This window comes from Podarcis muralis, chromosome 14, assembly GCF_964188315.1.
Source record: "Podarcis muralis chromosome 14, rPodMur119.hap1.1, whole genome shotgun sequence".
In the NCBI taxonomy this organism is placed as follows: domain Eukaryota; kingdom Metazoa; phylum Chordata; class Lepidosauria; order Squamata; family Lacertidae; genus Podarcis; species Podarcis muralis.
Window position 1 is genome coordinate 33,796,745 of NC_135668.1, and position 19,422 is coordinate 33,816,166.

The 19,422-nt window shown below is 45.9% G+C and overlaps 1 protein-coding gene across 4 annotated transcripts in view; it reads left to right on the top strand.

The window, feature by feature from the left end:
* Window positions 1-16,486: 16,486 nt before the first annotated feature.
* The window catches only part of USP7 (ubiquitin specific peptidase 7), a 71,188-nt gene continuing 68,252 nt past the window's right edge, over window positions 16,487-19,422 (top strand). For 2 of the 4 annotated variants that reach the window (XM_028707202.2, XM_028707203.2), the window contains exon 1: window positions 16,487-16,892. In XM_028707202.2, coding sequence (XP_028563035.2) covers window positions 16,802-16,892 — 91 coding nt within the window. In that variant the 5' untranslated portion in view covers window positions 16,487-16,801. The remainder of the gene's footprint in view (window positions 16,893-19,422) is intronic. The other 2 variants (XM_028707204.2, XM_028707205.2) reach the window with 1 other exon arrangement.

Below are 19,422 nucleotides of genomic sequence, written 5' to 3' on the forward strand. Positions count from 1 at the left end.
CCCATTACAACAACCCTGTAATGTAGATCTGCAGTCATATCCCCATATTGCGTTTTGGGGGGAGAAGTGGGGGGAACTGAGAAACAAGTGATTTGTCTCAAGCAACCAATGGAACCCATTGCAAGTTCTAATTCAGCACTTCCTGGGTCACACCGGGATCTCTTAGACACGATGGCACCCCAGCTCCCATAGACAGCAGTAATTTTTGGAGTGTGTGTGGTTACATAGGAAACTGCCTTATCCAGAGTCAGACCATTGTTCCATCAAACTCAGTACTGTCTACCCCTACTGGCAGCTGCTCTTGAGGGTTGCAGCTGAGGAATGATCCTATACTTGGAGAGGGCAGGGATTGGAGCTGGGAACTTTGCATGTAAATCAGACACACTACTAACAGAGCTGCAGCCCTCACTTGGCTTGGGGAAGGTCCTTCAGTGGCTCCCCCTTAATCCAGAAGATGCAGGGTTTGGAACTGAGAATTCTGCTGCTCTGCCTTTGACCTCGCTGGGTGCCTCTGGCAAAATAAGAACAGAAGTGTTAAGGCAGGGGCTTTGCGCATGGGTCAGCAAACCTTTTCAGCAGGGGGCCGGTCCACTGTTCCTCAGACCTTGTGGGGGGCCGGACTATATTTTGGGGGGGGAATGAACGAATAACCCAGAGATGCATTTTAAATAAAAGCACACATTCTACTCATGTAAAAACATGCTGATTCCTGGACCGTCCACAGGCCGGATTTAGGAGGAGATTGGGCCTGATCCGCCCCCTGGTCTTAGTTTGCCTACCTGTGCTTTAGGGTGCGTTACCACCTTCTGGATCCATCCCTTGCCAGACTTAGGTAAACGTAAAGGGACTCATGACCATTAGGTCCAGTCATGACCGACTCTGGGGTTGCGGCGCTCATCTTGCTTTATTGGCCGAGGGACCCGGCGTACAGCTTCCGGGTCATGTGGCCAGCATGACTAAGCCGCTTCTGGCGAACCAGAGCAGTGCACGGAAACACTGTTTACCTTCCCGCCGCTGTGGTACCTATTTATCTACTTGCACTTCATGCTTTCGAACTGCTAGGTTGGCAGGAGCAGGGATCGAGCAACGGGAGCTCACCCCGTTGCAGGGATTCGAACCGCCGACCTTCTGATCGGCAAGTCCTAGGCTCTGTGGTTTGACCCACAGCGCCACCCGTGTCCCTTTTGCCAGACTTACCAAGAGGTAAAGTGCAAAGTTCAAGCAAGTCCTTAAAATGGAAATAGGGAAAAGGAAGAGGGAGGTTCTGCCCTATATTATCCACCAGAGGGCATCCTTATATCCCCAAGCAAAAACTGCAGTGGCAAATCACAAATTGTTAAAAATTGTTATAGGTGCTGGCAGGCTGGGGAGGAGTGGGGGTTGCATAGTTACTTATCTCCTTGGTTCGGGGGTCACATAACTCCATACCTTCTAACATTTCTCTGATGAAAATAGGGACATCTTAAGGAAAAGCGGTACATTCTGGGATCAAATCAGAAACTGGGACGGCTTCTGTAAACCTGGGACTGTCCCTGGAAAATAGGGACACTTGGAGGGTCTGGTATATTCCCAGGGGAAAGGAATGTTTTTAGGCAGAGGGAAACATTCCCTGATAGGGAACTTTTGGGGACTGTGTGGCAGTAGTAGGTGTGGCCAGTGGTAAAGGTAGGTGGAGCAACAGAGGTCACTTTTACTTTTTAAAAAAGGGGGGGTACATTTCAGTTGCTTGAAAGTCACAGATTTTTTATTTACAGTTTTAGAATATATGAGTTGTAGAGACACTTTTCTAAAAGGAGTCAAGGCAACATATGCTGACGAGTCAGCTAAGTTGATACTAAATAATGTTCTGGTTGAGAATTGTAAAATAACTAAAGGAACAATATAAGGCTGTCCATTGTCACCTTTGTTTATAATAGTTTTAGAAGTATTGGTGCCAATAATAATATGTAATAAAGATATTAAAGGCATAAGAGTGGGACAAAAATATAAATTAAAAGCATTTGCAGACAACGTGGAGCTATCTGTGGAAGAACCAACAGAGTCAATCCCAAAAGTATTATAATATACAAAAAAAATTTGGTGAGGTAGCAGGTCTTAAGATTAGTAAATATAAAACCAAACTCTTGGATAAAAATATGAATGCTGAGAGTAAAAATAAATTTCAAGATGTATCTGCATTAAAGATCAAAGGAAAGGTTAAGTATTTAGCTGTATGGGTAACTACAAACAATATAATTTTGTATAAAGATAATTATTTAAAAAACATGGGAAGATATTAAAGGAAATTTGGAACAAAATGAATTGACTATAAAACAGAGTGTCGACTATAAAAATGAATGCATTACCAAGAATATTATTTCTGTTTCAATCAGTTCCGGTGATTGGCAAAACAGATTGTTTAAACACAAAGTGGGAAAAAATATATTTCTAAATATATTTGGCAAGGGGGGAAAACAAAAGTAAAATATAAAATATTGATAGATGCAAAAGAAAGAGGAGGTTTTCCCCTGCCAGATATGAGACTATACCATGAGGTATCCTACCTTTCTTCATTAAAGGATGACATTAGAGAATTCACATATTCTAGACTCAGAAAGTCATGATAATATTTTTCGTTGACACACTTATTGATGGTATGAAAAACTAAAAGTACATAAAGGATTTACCAATCATATAATTAGGAAAAAAATGTATAGAGTATGGGATAAATACAAAAAAAAAAAAGAGGTAGAAACATCACTTTGGCTCTCACCATTGGAAGCTATAGCGGTAAAGAAAAAGTATATGATAGAATGGTGAACAACTTATAGAAATTTGTTAAAACAATAGAGAGGAGAGTATAAATTAGAAGAATTTAAGGAATTATCAGGAAAATTAACAACACAGATACAATATCATTATTTGAATGATTTAAGAAAGATAGGATATGAGGGTTTGGGGAACAATATCACAACTGGATAAAGACCTGCTGGAATGTAATGTAAAAGTGCTGTCTAAAATGTATAAAATATTATTGGAATGGGAGACAAAGGATGAGCAAGTTAGATCCTCAATGATACATTGAGCAATAGATATTGGTCATAATATAGACATGGAAGCATGGGAATGATTGTGGAATATGGATACAAAATTTACAGCATGTTATGGTCTAAGAGAAAATTACAGCATATGAAAATGATATATCGGTATCGAACACCGAGTAAATTAGCAAAAATGTATTAATCTAAATCAAGTAAGTGTTGGAAATGTAAAGAGAAAGAAGGTTCTTTTTATCATATGTGGTGGTCTTGTAGTAAGGTTAGAGCTTACTGGGAAATGATATATAATGAATTGAAAAGGATGTTTACAATAATGTTTGTAAAAAAAAACCAGAAGCTTTCCTTTTTGGAATTATAGGAACAGAACTACCCAAATTGTACAGAAACTTATTCATGTATGCTACTACAGCAGCAAGAATGTTACTTGCCCCAAAATGGAAAGAAGTAGAAGTCCCAGCAAAGGAAGAACGGATACAAAAACTTGTGGAATATGGGAAAAACTGGAAAAGTGACTTGAAGTTTACAGCATGTTGTTCTTTGAAGGAGAACTACCTAAAATAATTCACAGATGGTATTAAGATGTATAAGACTGAATCAGATAAGTGCTGGAAATGCAAAGAAGTGGAGGGAACGTTCTTTCATATGTGATGGGCTTTTAAAAGGGTAAAAGAGTATTGGGAAAAGATCCATAATGAATTGGAAAAAAAAATGTTTAAAAGTACTTTCCCAAAAAAACCCAGAGTCCTTTCTGCTGGGTATAATCCGGACTGAAATTCCCAGGTGTCAGAAAAGGTTATTTATGTATGCTACTACTGCGGCCCGTGTTTTGTTAGCCCCAAAGTGGAAAACAAGTGAGGTTCCAACCAAAGAAGAATGGCAACTTAAGTTGACAGAATATGCACAACTTGCAGTCTCCCATCCAAGTACTAACCAGGCCTGACCCTGCTTAGCTTCCAAGATCAGACAAGATCAGGCGTGTTCAGGGTAGTATGGCCGTAGATGTAACATATAGAAGAAGAGGAGAAGAACATACATTTAAAGAAGATTGTAAAACATTTATTGGATATATTGGAAATAATTGTGTACAGCTGAAAACGCTGACAGCATTAAGATAAATTCAACAGTGTAAATAAGTTTTGATGGATGGAATAATGGAATACTGAATGGTATAGTTTTTGTAAAATATGCAAGAATTTATGACATGTAAAATGAACCATGGAAAGAGAAGAAGCAAAGTCATTGATATCTTAAAGACATAAAATCAGTGTTAAGCTAAAAACCAAATTAAAACATGTCAGCAATCTACATATCTGGATAGGCTTGCAGAAACAATAATGTTTTAGGCAACAAAAAAAGTACAGGGAAGGCACCTGCCTGATGTTATTAGGCAGGGAGTTCTAAAGTATGGGTGCTGCCACACTAAGAGATAAACTCTATGTCCATAAACTCTACGGACATTGTTAAACTGAATGTGTGGAGGTTGGAATTGGAAATAGAAAGTGTGGTCCTGTTCTCGCTGTCCCCATCCAGTACAAAGTTCAATATTACAAAACTATGTAGTTCCTACTTCTTTGGACTTTACAAACACACATACTGTATTCAATACCTGGTATCTGAAGAAGTGTGCATGCACACGAAAGCTCATACCAAGAACTAACTTAGTTGGTCTTTAAGGTGCTACTGGAAGGAATTTTTTTTGTTTTGACTATGGCAGACCAACACGGCTACCTATCTGTAACTGACACATACTGTATGTAAGCAATAAAAATACCTAAAATGCAGATCCATAATAAAGCAGCAATCAAAATTGTCCCCATAAACCCTGTAACAAATGTTGGCAAATGTCTTTCCAAAAATTGCTAGAATTTTAGCATTTCAAGTCCTATTCCCATCACAGAGGTACAATTACTTGAGTGGTTCAACAGTGAATACCTCCTCACAGAGACCTGTGGGAACTGTAGTTCTCTGAGCGGGACGGGGTCTCCTAACAACTCTCAGCACCCTCAGCAAAACTACAGTTCCCAAGGACTCTTTGGGGGAAGCCATGGCTGTTTATATTGGTATGATACTGCTTTAAGCGTACACTGCCGATGCGACCTAGGATGTTTGGATTCCACATGCAGAATCTGCGGGCACCACCTTATCCTTCATTTCAGGCAGCAAAATGTGCTGGAGTGGCCCCATGAATGTATGTTGGACCCAGGGCAAGTGAATAATAGCCGGGAATTCAGTGAATAATAGCCGGGAAATATCTAGCAAATTTTAGACTTCACAGTTTGCAAAGGAGAATTCTAAGGAGGAAGGTTTCATGAGCCATTTCTTCATATTTTGACCCCCTGGATGCTATAGTACATGCATGCATGCACACACACACACACACACACACATATCCACCCTATTGTCTGTTGCCATGCTCAGCATTCTGTTTACCACACTTTCCCTTTCTTAGCTGTGCCACAGCCAATGGGGAGGCAGGGCTGTGTGCTGAACATTCCGCCACATTTGTGCAGGTTCCAATTTCAGAACACTGGTGGCTCACTCACCTGGGTACCTTTTCCAACTCGCTTCAGCCAGCACCGAGACAGCAGTTGTAGAGGATCCTTGACCCCACAGCCTCCCAAGTCTTTATATTCCAGGTACATGTAGATCAGTGTTTCCCAACCGGTGTTCCGCGGCACACTAGTGTGCCGCGAGACGTTGCCTGCTGTGCCGTGGGAGGGAGGTGGGCGAGTTGGGCGGCAAGAGGCTAGGAAGCAAATGGATTGCGAAGTCTGCCAGGTTCAGATTCGGGTCTCGGCTGTTTCCGGCAAGTGCAGATTCGGGTCTCGGCTGTTTCCGCCGGCCCAACTCGCCGATCCCGCGCCGTATGTAAGAATTCTCGAGGAAAGGCGCAGGCGCATTCCTCCTCGGAGAGAGCGGCCGTTGGCGTCCAAGATGGCGGCTGTGCTGGCTGAGGGGAGCGCGGGCGGCGCCGAGTCCGAGGCAGCGGCTGTTCCGCCCATGGCGGGGCTGGAGATGGTCCAGCAGGGAGCCGAAGCCCGGGTCTACCGGGGCCTCTTCCTAGGCCGGCCAACTGTGGCGAAGCACCGCTTCCCGAAACGTTACCGGCACCCGCTGTTGGAGGAGCGCCTGAGCCGCAGGCGGACGGCGCAGGAGGCCCGCTCGCTGCTTCGCTGCCGGCGGGCAGGTGGGCGCGCCTCGAGACTGGACTGCGCGGGGCAGGGGCGCGGGCTGGGATTCCATCTCCTTTAAATTGCATGGCCGGCCCACCTCTTTGCAAGGAGTGCGGTTGGGAATTGCAAGCAAAGCAGCCACGCAGCTCGATTCCAGTCGTTAGTGACCGAAACTAATTCCCCCCCCCCCCCCGCTATAGGCAAGGAAGCTGAAGACTGGTTATGGAAGGCGGTGGGCTAAGCCACAGGTGTTCTGGTTTGCGAACATTTTTCAGAAGCCAAACGTGCTCCATTTTGCGTGCCATGCTTCTGTTTTGCGGTCTGTCTGCTTTTGCTGTTTATTTTGCATTTTTGTCTTTCTGACTTTTTTGTTTTGTTTTTGTGACTGATTGATTGACTGATTGTGTGACTGCAGTACATTGTTTATTGCTTTCATTTTATGGATCAATGGTCTTTATCGATAGTAAAATTCATGTTAAATTGCTGTTTTTGGGGTTGTTTTTAAATGTCTGGAATGGATTAATCCATTTTGCATTACTTTCAGCCAAACAGGCCCAGGTTGCGCACTGAATAAAGTATTTTATAATTTTTCATATTTCTGTTTACTTACTATTTCATAATAAAGTAATTATAAAATACTATCTTTGTGTTTATTTGATTCCTATTAAAGAGAGTTACTTTATATATAGTCAATATAGGCACAGAGTTAATTTTTTAAACATTTTCTAATGGTGGTGTGCCTCGAGATTTTTTTCATGAAACAAGTGTGCCTTTGCCCAAAAAAGGTTGGGAAACACTGATGTAGATCATCAAGTCAAAGCTCTAGGACAGGGATGGGAAACTCCAGCTCCCATCAGTCCCAGCAAGTCTGGGGTGGTGGGAGTTGTAGTCCAACAGCGATTGGAGGTTAAGCAACCAGGCATTACACAAATTGAAATGTACAGGGCTGAGAAGCCTTTTTTCAGCATGAAGGCCACATTATCTTCTAAGCAGCCTTCTGGGGCCCACATGCTGGTGGTAGGTAGGACCAGAGGCAAAATTGGAAGTGGCAATGTTTCTATGCATTACAAATCCCTCTCTACCCTTCATCCAGTTTCAGTGGAGGCTGGTCCATTAATAATAATAATAATAATAATAATAATAATAATAATAATAATAATAATAATTTGTACCCCACCCATCTGGCTGGGCTTCCCCAGCCACTCTGGGCGGCTTCCAATAAAGATTGTTGGAATGTCACACATTAAAAACTTCCCTGAACAGGGCTGCCTTCAGATGTCTTCTAAATGTCAGGTACGGTAGTCGTTTATCTCTTTGACATCTGGTGGGAGGGCATTCCACAGGGCGGGTGCCACTGCCCAAAAGGCCCTGTGCCTGGTTCCCTGTAGCTTTGCTTCTCGCAGTGAGGGAACCGGCAGAAGGCCCTCAGCGCTGGACCTCAGTGTCCGGGCAGAACGATGGGGGTGGAGATAGGCTCCCTTCAGGTATACTGGGCCCAGGCTGTTTAGGGCTTTAAAGGTCAACACCAACACTTTGAATTGTGCTCAGAAACGTACTGGGAGCCAATGTAGGTCTTTCAGGACCAGTGTAATATGGTCTTGGCTGCTGCCCCCAGTCACCAGTCTAGCTGCCGCATTCTGGATTAGTTGTAGTTTCCGGCTCACCTTCAAAGGTAGCCCCACGTAGAGCGCATTGCAGTAGTCCAAGTGGGAGATAACCAGAGCATGCATTAGGGTAAACTGGGCACAAGAGGAACAGCCTGCCTTCAGCCCTCACCTTCCTTCCTTGCTCACAATTAGTCCCAGGAGTGGCACTGCCTGTGTCAGCTTCCTCCTCCTTACAATCCCTCTGCACCATACATTTAAAGCAATATCATACCAGTATAAACAGTCACAACTTTCCCCAAAGATTCCTGGGAACTGTAGTTTGGTCAGGGTACTGAGAGTTGCTAGGGGATCCCCTATTCTCTGCACAGAATTTCCAGAGTGCTTTAACTGTCAATTCCTCTCTCTCAAGGAACTCTGGGAATTGTAACTCTGTGGGTGGAATAGGGGTCTCCTAAGGACGATCTGTACCCCTGAAAATACTACAGTGCGTGGCATTCTTTACAAGAAGCCATGACTTCCTGAGCTAGAATTAGCTGGTCCTGCTTGCAATTGGCTCTGGGTCTACTTGCTGTTGGGTTCCTTGCCTTCGGCCCCACCAGCCGCAACTGTCAAGTTTAGCAATTTTATGCCGGAGTCCCCTTTTAAAGATGCTGTCTGGTCAAAGGACACTAGAAACAAGAGCGTATTTCTGGACATAAATACTTTTAACACCATGTGACGTCAACCCAGAAAGATAACCTGTATCTCTGATAACACTCGACGACATATTCCATCCTCAGTGTTCTGTAACTGCCACCTTGGCTAGAATGCCCTTTGATTCACATCCACATGGCTGAATAAGGCAAAAGCCAAAACATTTTACTTTAAGACTTTAATCTGTTTCTTAATTTAATTTAATCTACTGTATTTATATTACACACACAAAAATTCCTGTCAAGATGAAATTAGTTAAGATTAACCATAAGAATCAGAGCAAAAACTCGCTTAAAATGCCTGTTGAATTTTATCACAAATGAGACCAGGCAAATACTTTCCCTTCCTAAATTTGAAATGGGTCTTCGAGACTTCAAGGAAAATTGGGTGGAGGCTAATTTAGATGTTTGTTGTTGCTGCTGCACTGGCTTTTATGTTTCTTGGATGGAATTGGATATTTTAATTGTGTTGGGTTTTTTGATTGATATTCATACATGGTTGTAAACTTTGAGGGACAACCAAAAGCCAAAAGCAAACCAACAAAGCGCTTCAAAGTTGGAGCCAGCTTGGTTACTATTCCTTCAGCCTTTTTTTAAAAAAAATGGTTTCTCAAACATGTATTAAATATAAAGTTTCAGCTTTCAAATATAGAAGACCCTAAAGATTGGCTGTAGCTTATTGGCATGCAGAAGGTCTGTGTTCTATCCCTGGAATCTCCAGGTGGGACTGGAAAAGCCTCCTGAAAGTCCATGTCAGTCTGTGTAGACCAGGCATAGGCAAACTCAGCCTCCAGATGTTTTGGGACTACAATTCCCATAATCCTTGACCACTGGTCCTGCTAGATAGGGATCATGGGAGTTATAGGCCAAAAACATCTGGAGGACCGAGTTTTCCTATGCCTGGTGTAGACAATATTGAGCTAGATGGACTGACTCAGTTGAAAGTAGCTTCCCATGTATCTACTTTAGGGAATATGTGGATGCTCTGACACCTGAGGCCACTCTGATGGAAAAGTATCATTTGTTTCATAGCGTGCCTTTCCTCCCAAAGGAGCCCAGGGCAGCAGTATTTGGTACTGGATTATCAGGTTTATCAAATCTGAAATATTCCACCAACATCAGAAAGGTACATTGCAAACACCACCATCTCCTCCTCCTCGTGCTCTGCAAAGCATCACGGACATCCAAAGTGCTATGTGAATAAGACCTTCACAGTAATTCATACTGGGGGAAATTGAGAAGATGGAACTCCATTTTAGTATATGTTCTTAATACATGTCATGCGCTGTATTTTGTTTTTAAATATTGCAGGGGAATTTGTGGAGGACAAGGTTATTACATACTCATGTTTGGGAAGTTAATCCATTCAGCCCTTTCTGCAGACGACTGGGACCTTAGAAGGCTATTCTCAAGTAAGTCATGCATGATGAAAGACTTCCACAAAGAATCCTGGGAACTGTAGTTTGGTGAAGGTATTGGAGATCACTAGGCTCCCATTCCAAAATAAGGGAAGAGAAGCAATGACTGTTAAACCAGTTCAATTATTATTATTGTTATTGTTTATTATATAGTTTAAATCTACGGAATAGAAATATCTCACAATCCCAAGAAATTAAGAAAATGAAGACTGGTTTCCAAGACCCAGTGCCTTTTCTTTCTTAAAAAAATGTTTAGGGGTACTCTCATTTTCCTACTCATATGGAAATGCTGATCCTCAATGAGGCCAAACTTAGATTCACAAAATGTTTAGGAGTACGTATGCGTACCCCTGCATCCCCCATAAAAAAAGCACTGCCAAGACCCATGGGGGGAAAGCCAGATTTTGAAGGTTTATAAAACATTCATTCCATCCCTCTGGTTCTATTGTGTTACGATAATAAGCAGGGTGTAAATATATTTCAGTTTAAACAATTTCTTTTAAAAAACAGAATAGTAATCAACAAAAAGCCCTTGAGTACTAGAATAGTTTAGAAATATGCTATGACTAGGTTGCCCACAAAGGCAAAAAAATTCAGGCGACATATTTATGGTGACTTCAAGTGAGGCAAATTGCACTTTTGGCTTCACAAGAGTTTTCAGTGAAATAATGCAACATCTGCCTTTCAATCAAGTCTAATGTAAACAAATCTGCATACTGACAAAACCAAAGCATAGCCAGCTTTTTAAGATACCAAGGATTGTAGAATTCAATTTACAGTTACCACATACAGTATATTTTTGGAAAAATAAGTATATTAAGTACTGTATGCAATGACACACCAGAATCAGTGCAATTTCACTCCTTGAAACTGATCACCAGTTACTCAGTTACAGAGCAGTCCTTACATGCAGTTACTTGAATGTTACTCACATTGAACTCAGTAAAACACTTTCTAGCAATCCCAGTTAGGATCGGATTGATTAATCCTTGAAATTAGTAGATATGAAATAACCTATTCCTATCAATGTCAGTGGGTTTACTTTGGGTAAAACTTAGTTCGATATGTCCTACTGGGAGTATCCAAGTAGATGCATAAAGGTCCCAATCCACTTTCTCCCCTCTGAATCTGTCAAGTGAGAGCTGTGTGTTCCCAAAATTCTGAAGTAAGGTGTGTGGCTACCACAGAATCTTTTCCAGAGAGGCATGAATTATTTAACTCTTTTCTTGGGAATATTTGCGGACTCTTACATTGCTATCCTTTAGGCACCAGGAATTGTCCCCAACGAATTTCTACTCAGAGCCAATAGAAACTACTAGACTTAGTAGTCATGTCCATGCATTTAAATGGGTCTTCTTTGAGTAGAACTTAGCTCCTGTAGAACTTAGCTGGAGACAACCTCATGTAAAGTCCAGAGTGCATTTTTAAAAAATAATTATCGGTTCTAGGTGTTGTTTTAAGCTTGCTGTTGCTTGTTTTGCCTTTTGTAGTTTTTAGTCTAGTTTTTATTCTGCTTTTGCTATGTAAATTGTATTGGGGGTACTTTTCAAAAAGCTTGACAAATAAAGCTTGCAAATAAGAGAAGCATCAAAGCTGGAGTGCCACTACCAAGTACCTTGAGACGGTCTCGGAAGTGTACTGGCAGCAGTGCAGCTCTTTCAGAATTAGTGTTACGTGCTGGCAATAAGCCAGGTTTACAGGAGCAGCTGTAAATGTGCTGTAAATTAAAAAAAATGAAAAAGGGGAGGAGAGTATGCTGGAAGCTATGGGGTAGAAACTGCAACTCTCTGCAGCTGTTCCTTTGCCCAAGATCATCAACATCACCTTCTCACAAGCTGTCAGGGAACTGACATCAGAGACACGGGAGAAGGAGAGGGTCTCCGATTCTGCAGGTGAAGGTCCTAGCACAAGGGGGAGACTCAGCTTGGTGGAAGGGGAAGGAAATACGCGTGACACCAAGAGTCCAGGAGAGCAAGGGGAAGAGCTCCGGGATTCTTCCCTGGAAGTCAGTGAAGAGAGCCCAGGCACTCCGCTACCCACGCCCACCCTGCGCAGGAGACTCCCGCGCAATGAGAGGCGGAGACGATTAGGTGTCAAACAGCTTTTATGCTGGCAGAGGTTTAAGAAACGCCCACAGACAGATTCTGCCAGTGACTGAGGCAGTCAAGCGGAGATGGGCTGTGCAGTCGGAAGGGTTTAACCAGGCACTGGCTGTTTGCCACAGGGTTCTTTCAGATTTTAGCAAAGCTATCACTTTGGGGGTTTTGTGTGTGAGGGGTTGCACAACCTTTCATGACACAGAAGTCTGTGGCTGTATCTCCATCAAATCTATAGTAAAACGTATGCATGAATGCTAGGGGTCTACAAATCTTAGCCTAACTTGGTGACCAGCCAAATTTGTTTGTGCCATGATCCTACCCTCCCTTTCAAGAAGGAGAGAACGGGGGTCTTCTGGCATTCCCCTGAGCTCAAGTCCCAGCACAACTGTCAATAGCAAGCTCCTTCCCTTCTTTCGCAAAAAAAGAGGAGGGGAATCCCCATAGGACCAAAGCTCCGATATTCAAAGTGAGGCATGAAGTCTTCCGACAGCTCTCAAAGTAACTCTGAGATTCAACGCAGCATCAGGGGAAAGGTCCTTGCATTTCTCTTGTGCTTCTGAAGCAAGCCCGGTATTGCAAAGTTCTCATGTTCTTCCAGGCCTAAGAGGCAATTGGGGCTCTCCTTGAAGTGGGATGTGGTAGGGTTGGCCTGTGGTCTAAGGCACTGGATTTAAGCTCATCATTCTGACTGCATATGGATGATGTCAGTGGTAGAAAACATGCTCTACACTCATTAAAGTCCCAGGTTCAATCTCCGGTGTCTCCACAGAAGGCTGGAAAAGACTCCTGTCTGAAATCCTGACGAGCTGTTGCCAGCTAGTATAGACAATAGATGGACAAATGGTCTGACTCTATAAAGCAGCTTTTTTTCTATTTGTGCAAAAGTTATCCTCACCAGCAGTGACGTGGCAAGTGTATTTGTGAATCCTTGCTAAAGGGTTAGGGCTATTTCTTCCCATGAGCTCTCTGGAACTGCATTAGATATTAAATTCTGTTGTGAGATTTCTGAGACCTGTTCCACAGAATTATGAAGCTGAAGATTATAAATTATCTGTGGCACTTTTATAGCACATATCTACTCAGAAGGAAGCTGGGGCTTACCTAACAGTTAAGCCTCATTCAACCAGTGCAGGTTTCTTCTGAGTTGGAATGCAAACCATTGCATTGTTAAAACGAGCTGTCATCTCTGCCTGCTGCAATCCCTATCTATAATATCTCATTTTGTTCAACCTCTCTTTTTCCTTACTTCCCCAGTTCTCCTTACTCTTCCCTGTTCTACCTGATAAAAAAAATAGGGGGCAACACATGTGCTGTTTTTTCATATGTTTCTTAGTCTTGAGCACCATAAAGATCAACAAATTTATAATGACATCAGTTTCCCCATCCAGAATTCACTCTGTCCACTCTAGTCCATGTGTTTTTTGCAATAATTATTAAGAGTTCGACTTTAAGGCAGATAGGAGTCTGTGACCCTCCAAACCAAATCTTTTTCCATATCAACCTGACTTTGTTTTGACATCAGATGAGGTCTCTACACGTGATGACATACCTAGTGTGAGGGCCCAGGAAGGTTTTCAGTGGTGGCTCTTTGCATGTGGAATTCTCTTCCTATTGAGGTGCAACAAACCTCATCTCTTTATAGCTTCAGGCAAATAGTCATGATGCATCTTAGAAAGAGGAAAGGCTGCTGCTATTAGTAATTGTGATTCAGTGATTTGTTGTGTTTTTTAATGCTGTTTTTATTGTTGTTATGCATTCTTATCTCCCTGGTTTTATTGCAAACTGCCATGTGGCCGGTTCAAAGGGTGATACTTAAATTATCCAAACAAATAAATAATCTCTGGAGTTGAAGGGAGTCCTACAACATCTGCAGGGAAGCAGATTCCCAATGTTAAGATGCTAGAAGCCTCTGAGATGTTTTTGCTGCAGCAGAGGGACTTGGCTTGCTCTCTGGAAACAGCACTTAAGAGCAACATCTTAGAGAAAGCACTCCCCTGCTGTGAAAGAGACTCCAAGATAAATCTCTGGTGTGACTGGGAAAGATCCATCTGAAACTCTGGAGAGCGTCTTGGAGTAATGCTCTGACTTCTATGTTCTTCCTTCTCTGCATCATACCTTGCCACCACAAGCCATCGCCCACTCCCTTCTCTTCAAAGAGGACCTTGGGGCTATTGTCCTGCTCTTCACATATCCCACAAAGTTTTCCTTCATTTTTATCTCTCATATAATATCCCTACCCATCTTCAGTTTCTTTCATTACAACCTCCTTAAATCTCCTGATGGTGGCGCTCTCTTCCCACCTCCCCAACACTATCCTCTCTATGCTCTTTCCCACACTAGAGTCTCATAGCCCCCTTCTTAACTCCCGAATCAACTTTCCCAGTCCCTGTTTGAACCACACCACTCCACTATTTCCTGGTACCTCCACCAGCCCCCAGCTTCCTTTTTTACATCTCCTTCCACTTGATTCTCCTTATCAAGATTGCCCTAAGGCTGCATTCACACCATACATTTAAAGCGCTATTATTCCACTTTAAACTGTCATGGCCTTCCCCCAAAGAATTCTGGGAGCTGTGGTTTGTTAAGGGCACAGTTTCATGTGATTGATTGTTAAACCACTCTGAAAAGTGTAGCCCCATCTGGGGAATACCCACTCTCAGCACTCTTAACAAACTACAGCTCCTAGAATTATTGGGGGGGGGGGGGGAACCATGACTGTTTAAAGTGGTATCATCGAGCTTTAAATGTATGGTGTGAATGTGACCTACCTCCTCCAAACCTTCCCCTTATACATCTCCCACAACTGACTTCCCCTCCTTTCACATTCCAAACATTTCATCAGTCTCACGCTGCTTCAAAAGAACCCCCACCTTACCATTCTTCTCTATCCTCTGGCATGCTTTCTGCCCTGGCCATCTTCCACATCCCTCCAGCTCCTCACACCTGACTGTTGCCCCTTTCTTCAAGGGTCTCTCATTTGCATCTCTCTGTACTCTATTTTTCTCACATCCCCCCCCCAGCAACTTCCCATTCCTCCGCTCCATCTGGTACGCCCCCACCAGTCCTCCCTGCTCTCCCAGCCCTTACCTCCCATTTCAATTTTGCCCACCGCCAGGCACACCTGCCCCCAACCCTCCAAATAAACCCCAATTCCTTCCTGCTCTCCTTCATTCCTCCAAGACACCCACACCTCCCTCCCCTCCCTGCTGTTCCCATTGCCATCTCCTCACCCCTCCACTATGCACACCCCCAGTCCATCCTTAATGCCCCGTCGTAATGTTTCCAGGGTCCCCTTTGTTTTCATCTTACACCTCCCCAACTTTTCGCATCCCCTCCCCTCCCTCTCCGAATTACACCCTTCCTACTCCCCTCCCCCCGCCTTACGACCCTCTGCCTTTCATCTCTCTCTCCTCTACCCCCAACTTTCGCATTCCCTCCATCTCCCTCCTCTTCCAGTCTCACCCACCGCCAGCACCCTCTAAGCGCACCTCTCTTCCTTCCCACCTTCCCTAGTTTACCTCTACCCCCCTTGTTCCCACCCCCTCTTTCAATCTCACCCATAACCTCGCACCCCTCCTTCCCCCATACACCCCTCTTCCTTCCCAATCTCTCCGCCCTCCCCCATATTCTGCTCTCACTCTTTCCTTCCGACCCTCCCCCCGGGACAGCGTGTGCGTCTGTGCGTGTGTTGGGGGGGGGTGGCGGCGTTCCGCGCCCCGGCCGGCCTTCGCCTCAGTGGCTCCTCCTCCTCCTCTTCCCTTTCGCTGTGGCGGCGGTAGCTGCTGTTCCCGGGGCTGCCGCGGCGCTGCTCGCTCTCTCTCCCTCCCGCTTCCTTCTTTCCTTCCTTCCTTCCTTCCGTCGTCCTGAGCTCGTCCCTCGCTCCCTCCCACTCTCTCGCTCACTCTCTTCCTCCTCCCGGCCGTTGCAGGCCGAGCTGAAGCAGGCGAGGCGGAGCATCTCGTCCTCCGCTGCTGCTGCTGCAGTTACCGCCGCGGCGGCCACCTCCTCCTCTTGCCCTCCCTGGCTAGCTCGCCAGCCACCCGGTCGGCCTTCTCTCTCTCCCTCCTCACGCCGCCGCGACACTCCGGCGGAGCCCCCATCCTCCATGCGGATGTGACATTTCGCGGCCGCCATTTTGAGAGGCAGCGAAGGCGGCGGAGGAGGAGCAGGCCCGACTCGCTCCCAACGCCGCCTGTCGCCGTCGAAGGAGCCCGCCCGCCTTGGCGCTGCCCGCGCCGCCGGGCCTCCCTCCTCACCGGAGCCGGCCCAGCCCGGGGGGAGGAGGAGGAGACCCAGCAGCAGCAGCAGCAGGGCCTAGACGTCGCCCTCCTCCTCCGCAGCCACCGCCGGACCGGGACTTTGCCTCCGCCTGCACCCGCTCTGAGGCGAGCTCGGCCCTCCATCCTCCTCCTTCCTCACTCCTCCTCCCACTCCCACCCCCGCCGCCATTGGGCGAATAGCCAGTAAATACGTGCGCGTCTCGCTGCCTCCCCCGGCGGCCGCCCGCTCCCTGCCCGCCGCCGGAGTCCAGCAGCAGCAGCAGCCCGAAGCCCAACAGCAGCAATTGCAGCCTCACCAGCTCCAGGCCGCGGAGCCGCCCCGCCGCCAGCCGACTCAGCCCCAGTCTCTGCCTCAGCAGCTCCTGCCTTTCCAGCGCTCATCGCCGCTCGACGCGGGGCCTCCGCAGCAGCTCCTGCCGCCGCCGCCGCCGCCGCCTCGCCCTCCTCCCTCAGCCAAGGCCCAGGCCGCCGAGCCTGAGCTCCCGCAGCCCGACATGAACCACCACCAGCAACAGCAACAACAGCAGCAGCAGCAGAAGCCCGGGGAGCAGCAGCTGAGCGAGCCCGAGGACATGGAAATGGAAGGTAGGGGCAGGGGGTTTGCGCTGTTTGTGTGTGGAGGCTGCAGCCTCCCCTGCTTCGCAGATTGCAGTCTGCATTTACTCCACCTCCCACACTTTCTTTCTGCGCCCCCATTTCTCCCTCCTTTCAGCATCCTCCCCCCACCCCCTCATCTCAAGTGTCTTTTGCAATCCATTCCCACTCTCCTCCCTCCCCCCAGGACGGTGACTCCTCTGATTTGGTTCTGCAGTTCCTCCACAGACACATACACCCGCCCCCCTCAACATCCTGGATGGCACTGGATGGTGGTAGTCCCTCTCCCCTCCTCTTGTTTTTTTAAACCTTCTTTGAAATAAATAATGAGCATACACCCCTGTTCTTCCCCTTATGATTTCTCCTTCTCCAACTATGTTCCCATCCTGGCATTTACTCCCTACTGCAGTCCCTCCCGCTTGTTGTGTCTAGCTTTCTTTTGCTTCTCCTGCTGGCCTTAGGGGCCTCACACTTTTTATCAGCTTTTGTATCTTCTATTTTAAGTTTCTCTGCTTTCTTCAGCATCTCCCCCCACGCACCCTCTTCTCATACACTTAGATCCATGACCTCAGTTCCAAAGCCCCCAGATTCTGTGTTTTCCCCATACATTCACTTTTCCAAAACACTTTCCCCTCTAACTTTGCATACCTTGACTCTCTTCCTTATTTTCTTCTCCCTTGGCCCCTAATAATATGTAGGCTTTTGATTTCCTAACTTTATAGTACCCCCTCCCACAGTTTTCCCCTTCCTGGCATTATCTCAACTTTGTAGGAACTCCAGTCACTTTATTTTTCAAGCCTGCAGCTATCTCATCACTTTACTCTGCATGTGCCTCCACACAGTCTAACACGATACTCATGCAGCGCCATATCCATGTTCTTATCCATGCCATATCCGTGTAGTCAGATTTTGATTCCTTTCAACTGTGCCTAAACTGCCCCTTCAGATCTTGCTTTCCAATTTCTCTCCCTTAGGCATATAAAAAAGCTTATACCTCTCTCTTCCAACTCAGTTGAATGTTGGAAGAGACACATAATGCACTCTGTCTCATTTCTGTATTCCATAGTTCTCCACCCATTTTACCCACCAACCTTTTGATTGCCTTGACCTTTACAGGTCTCCCGGTTCTGTGCTTGCAGCATCTCCCTGTACAAGTCACTGCTTGGTCTTCTGGAAATACGCCCTTAATTCCTCTCTATTCCTCCTACGCTACAGGGACACGTATCTTAGTTCTGTGGTCAGTTCCTGGTGGCTGGCATCCTTTCCCTGTAGCCTTCCTTCCCCTCTAGGGCTGGAGCCTCCTTTTTGCCTCCTGCCCCACCAGCCATGCCTGCTTTTCCTTGAAGATACCGGGCAGATAAGGCTGCTGCTCCTATCCCACCAGCCGACTGGGAAAGACCTTTTGGGAAATATAAGGGCTGGCTTTCTCCAGATCGGAGAGCCGCTTTCATTTGACTCTCGTGTGCGCTGTGAGGCCGAAGTTGAAAAGTTTTAGGAAGCCGGCGAAGAAGTGGGGGTGGCGGCTCTGCTTGTTTTCCAGGCTGGGGAACGGGGTGCGCGCGCCTCTGTGTATGCGAGCTGGTTTGGCGCTCTTGGGGCGGGGCGCGGGGCGGTGTCCCGGAGGCTTGTAAATTGGGGGTGGGGAGAGAGAGAAAAGAGGTGTTTCCCATAAAGAGAAAAAACGGGGGGGGGGGGGAGTTTGTCCCTGACTTTCGTGGAAGTTAGGAGTTCACTTCTTGTGGAGAGCTCTGGCGTGAACATTTTGAGCAAAGCATCTTTCTCTAGATGCAAAGCTTGAGAAAGCAGCGGACACTTCGGGTGCCCCAATATTGCTTCTTTGCAGGGTTCCGAGATCGGTTGACCTCGAGCAGGAGGTGCTTTGCAGTGTATTTTGGGGGTCGGGGTGGAGAAGGAACGGTGTCGAACTGGTTCTGGCAATGGGGGGGCCTCGGTGATATCCCTTTCTTGGGACAGATCGCTGCGCTCAGGAATGCTGCTTTCTCCCCAATCTCCCCCTCCCCCTGACTGTTGATTCCAGCAGCCGCTCGGCGTTTGGTTTTTTTTCTTTCTTTCTAAAAGCTTCCAGCCCCCTTCTATTGTATCCTGCACACAGCCAGCCACGCGAGATGCTCGCCATTTTTAATTGGGCCACTGCTCTGCTCGTACTAGGGGTTATTTACAGAAAATGCATTGGGATGGGGAAGGGCTCTCGATGTGGGACGAATCCTCTCTCTGGGTAATGCTCTTAAATATGTAGTCATAGGGCAGTGACCCTGCTCAGTCATCCCAGGGTGGGGGAAGGAAGAAAACACTCCCAGGGATCATGCTCCAGGTCTTAAAGGTGCAGTCCTGTGCCGGTCTACTTGGGGCTCACTCCCATGTAATTGTGTATAAGATTGTAGCCATAGTGGTTTAAAATAAGGAAGGCTGCATCATATTTAGATATAAAAACAACAAAAAAGTTTTCTTTTCTTCTATGCAGAAAGTGCTGATGACTTCTTAGAAACAGTATTAAAACCCA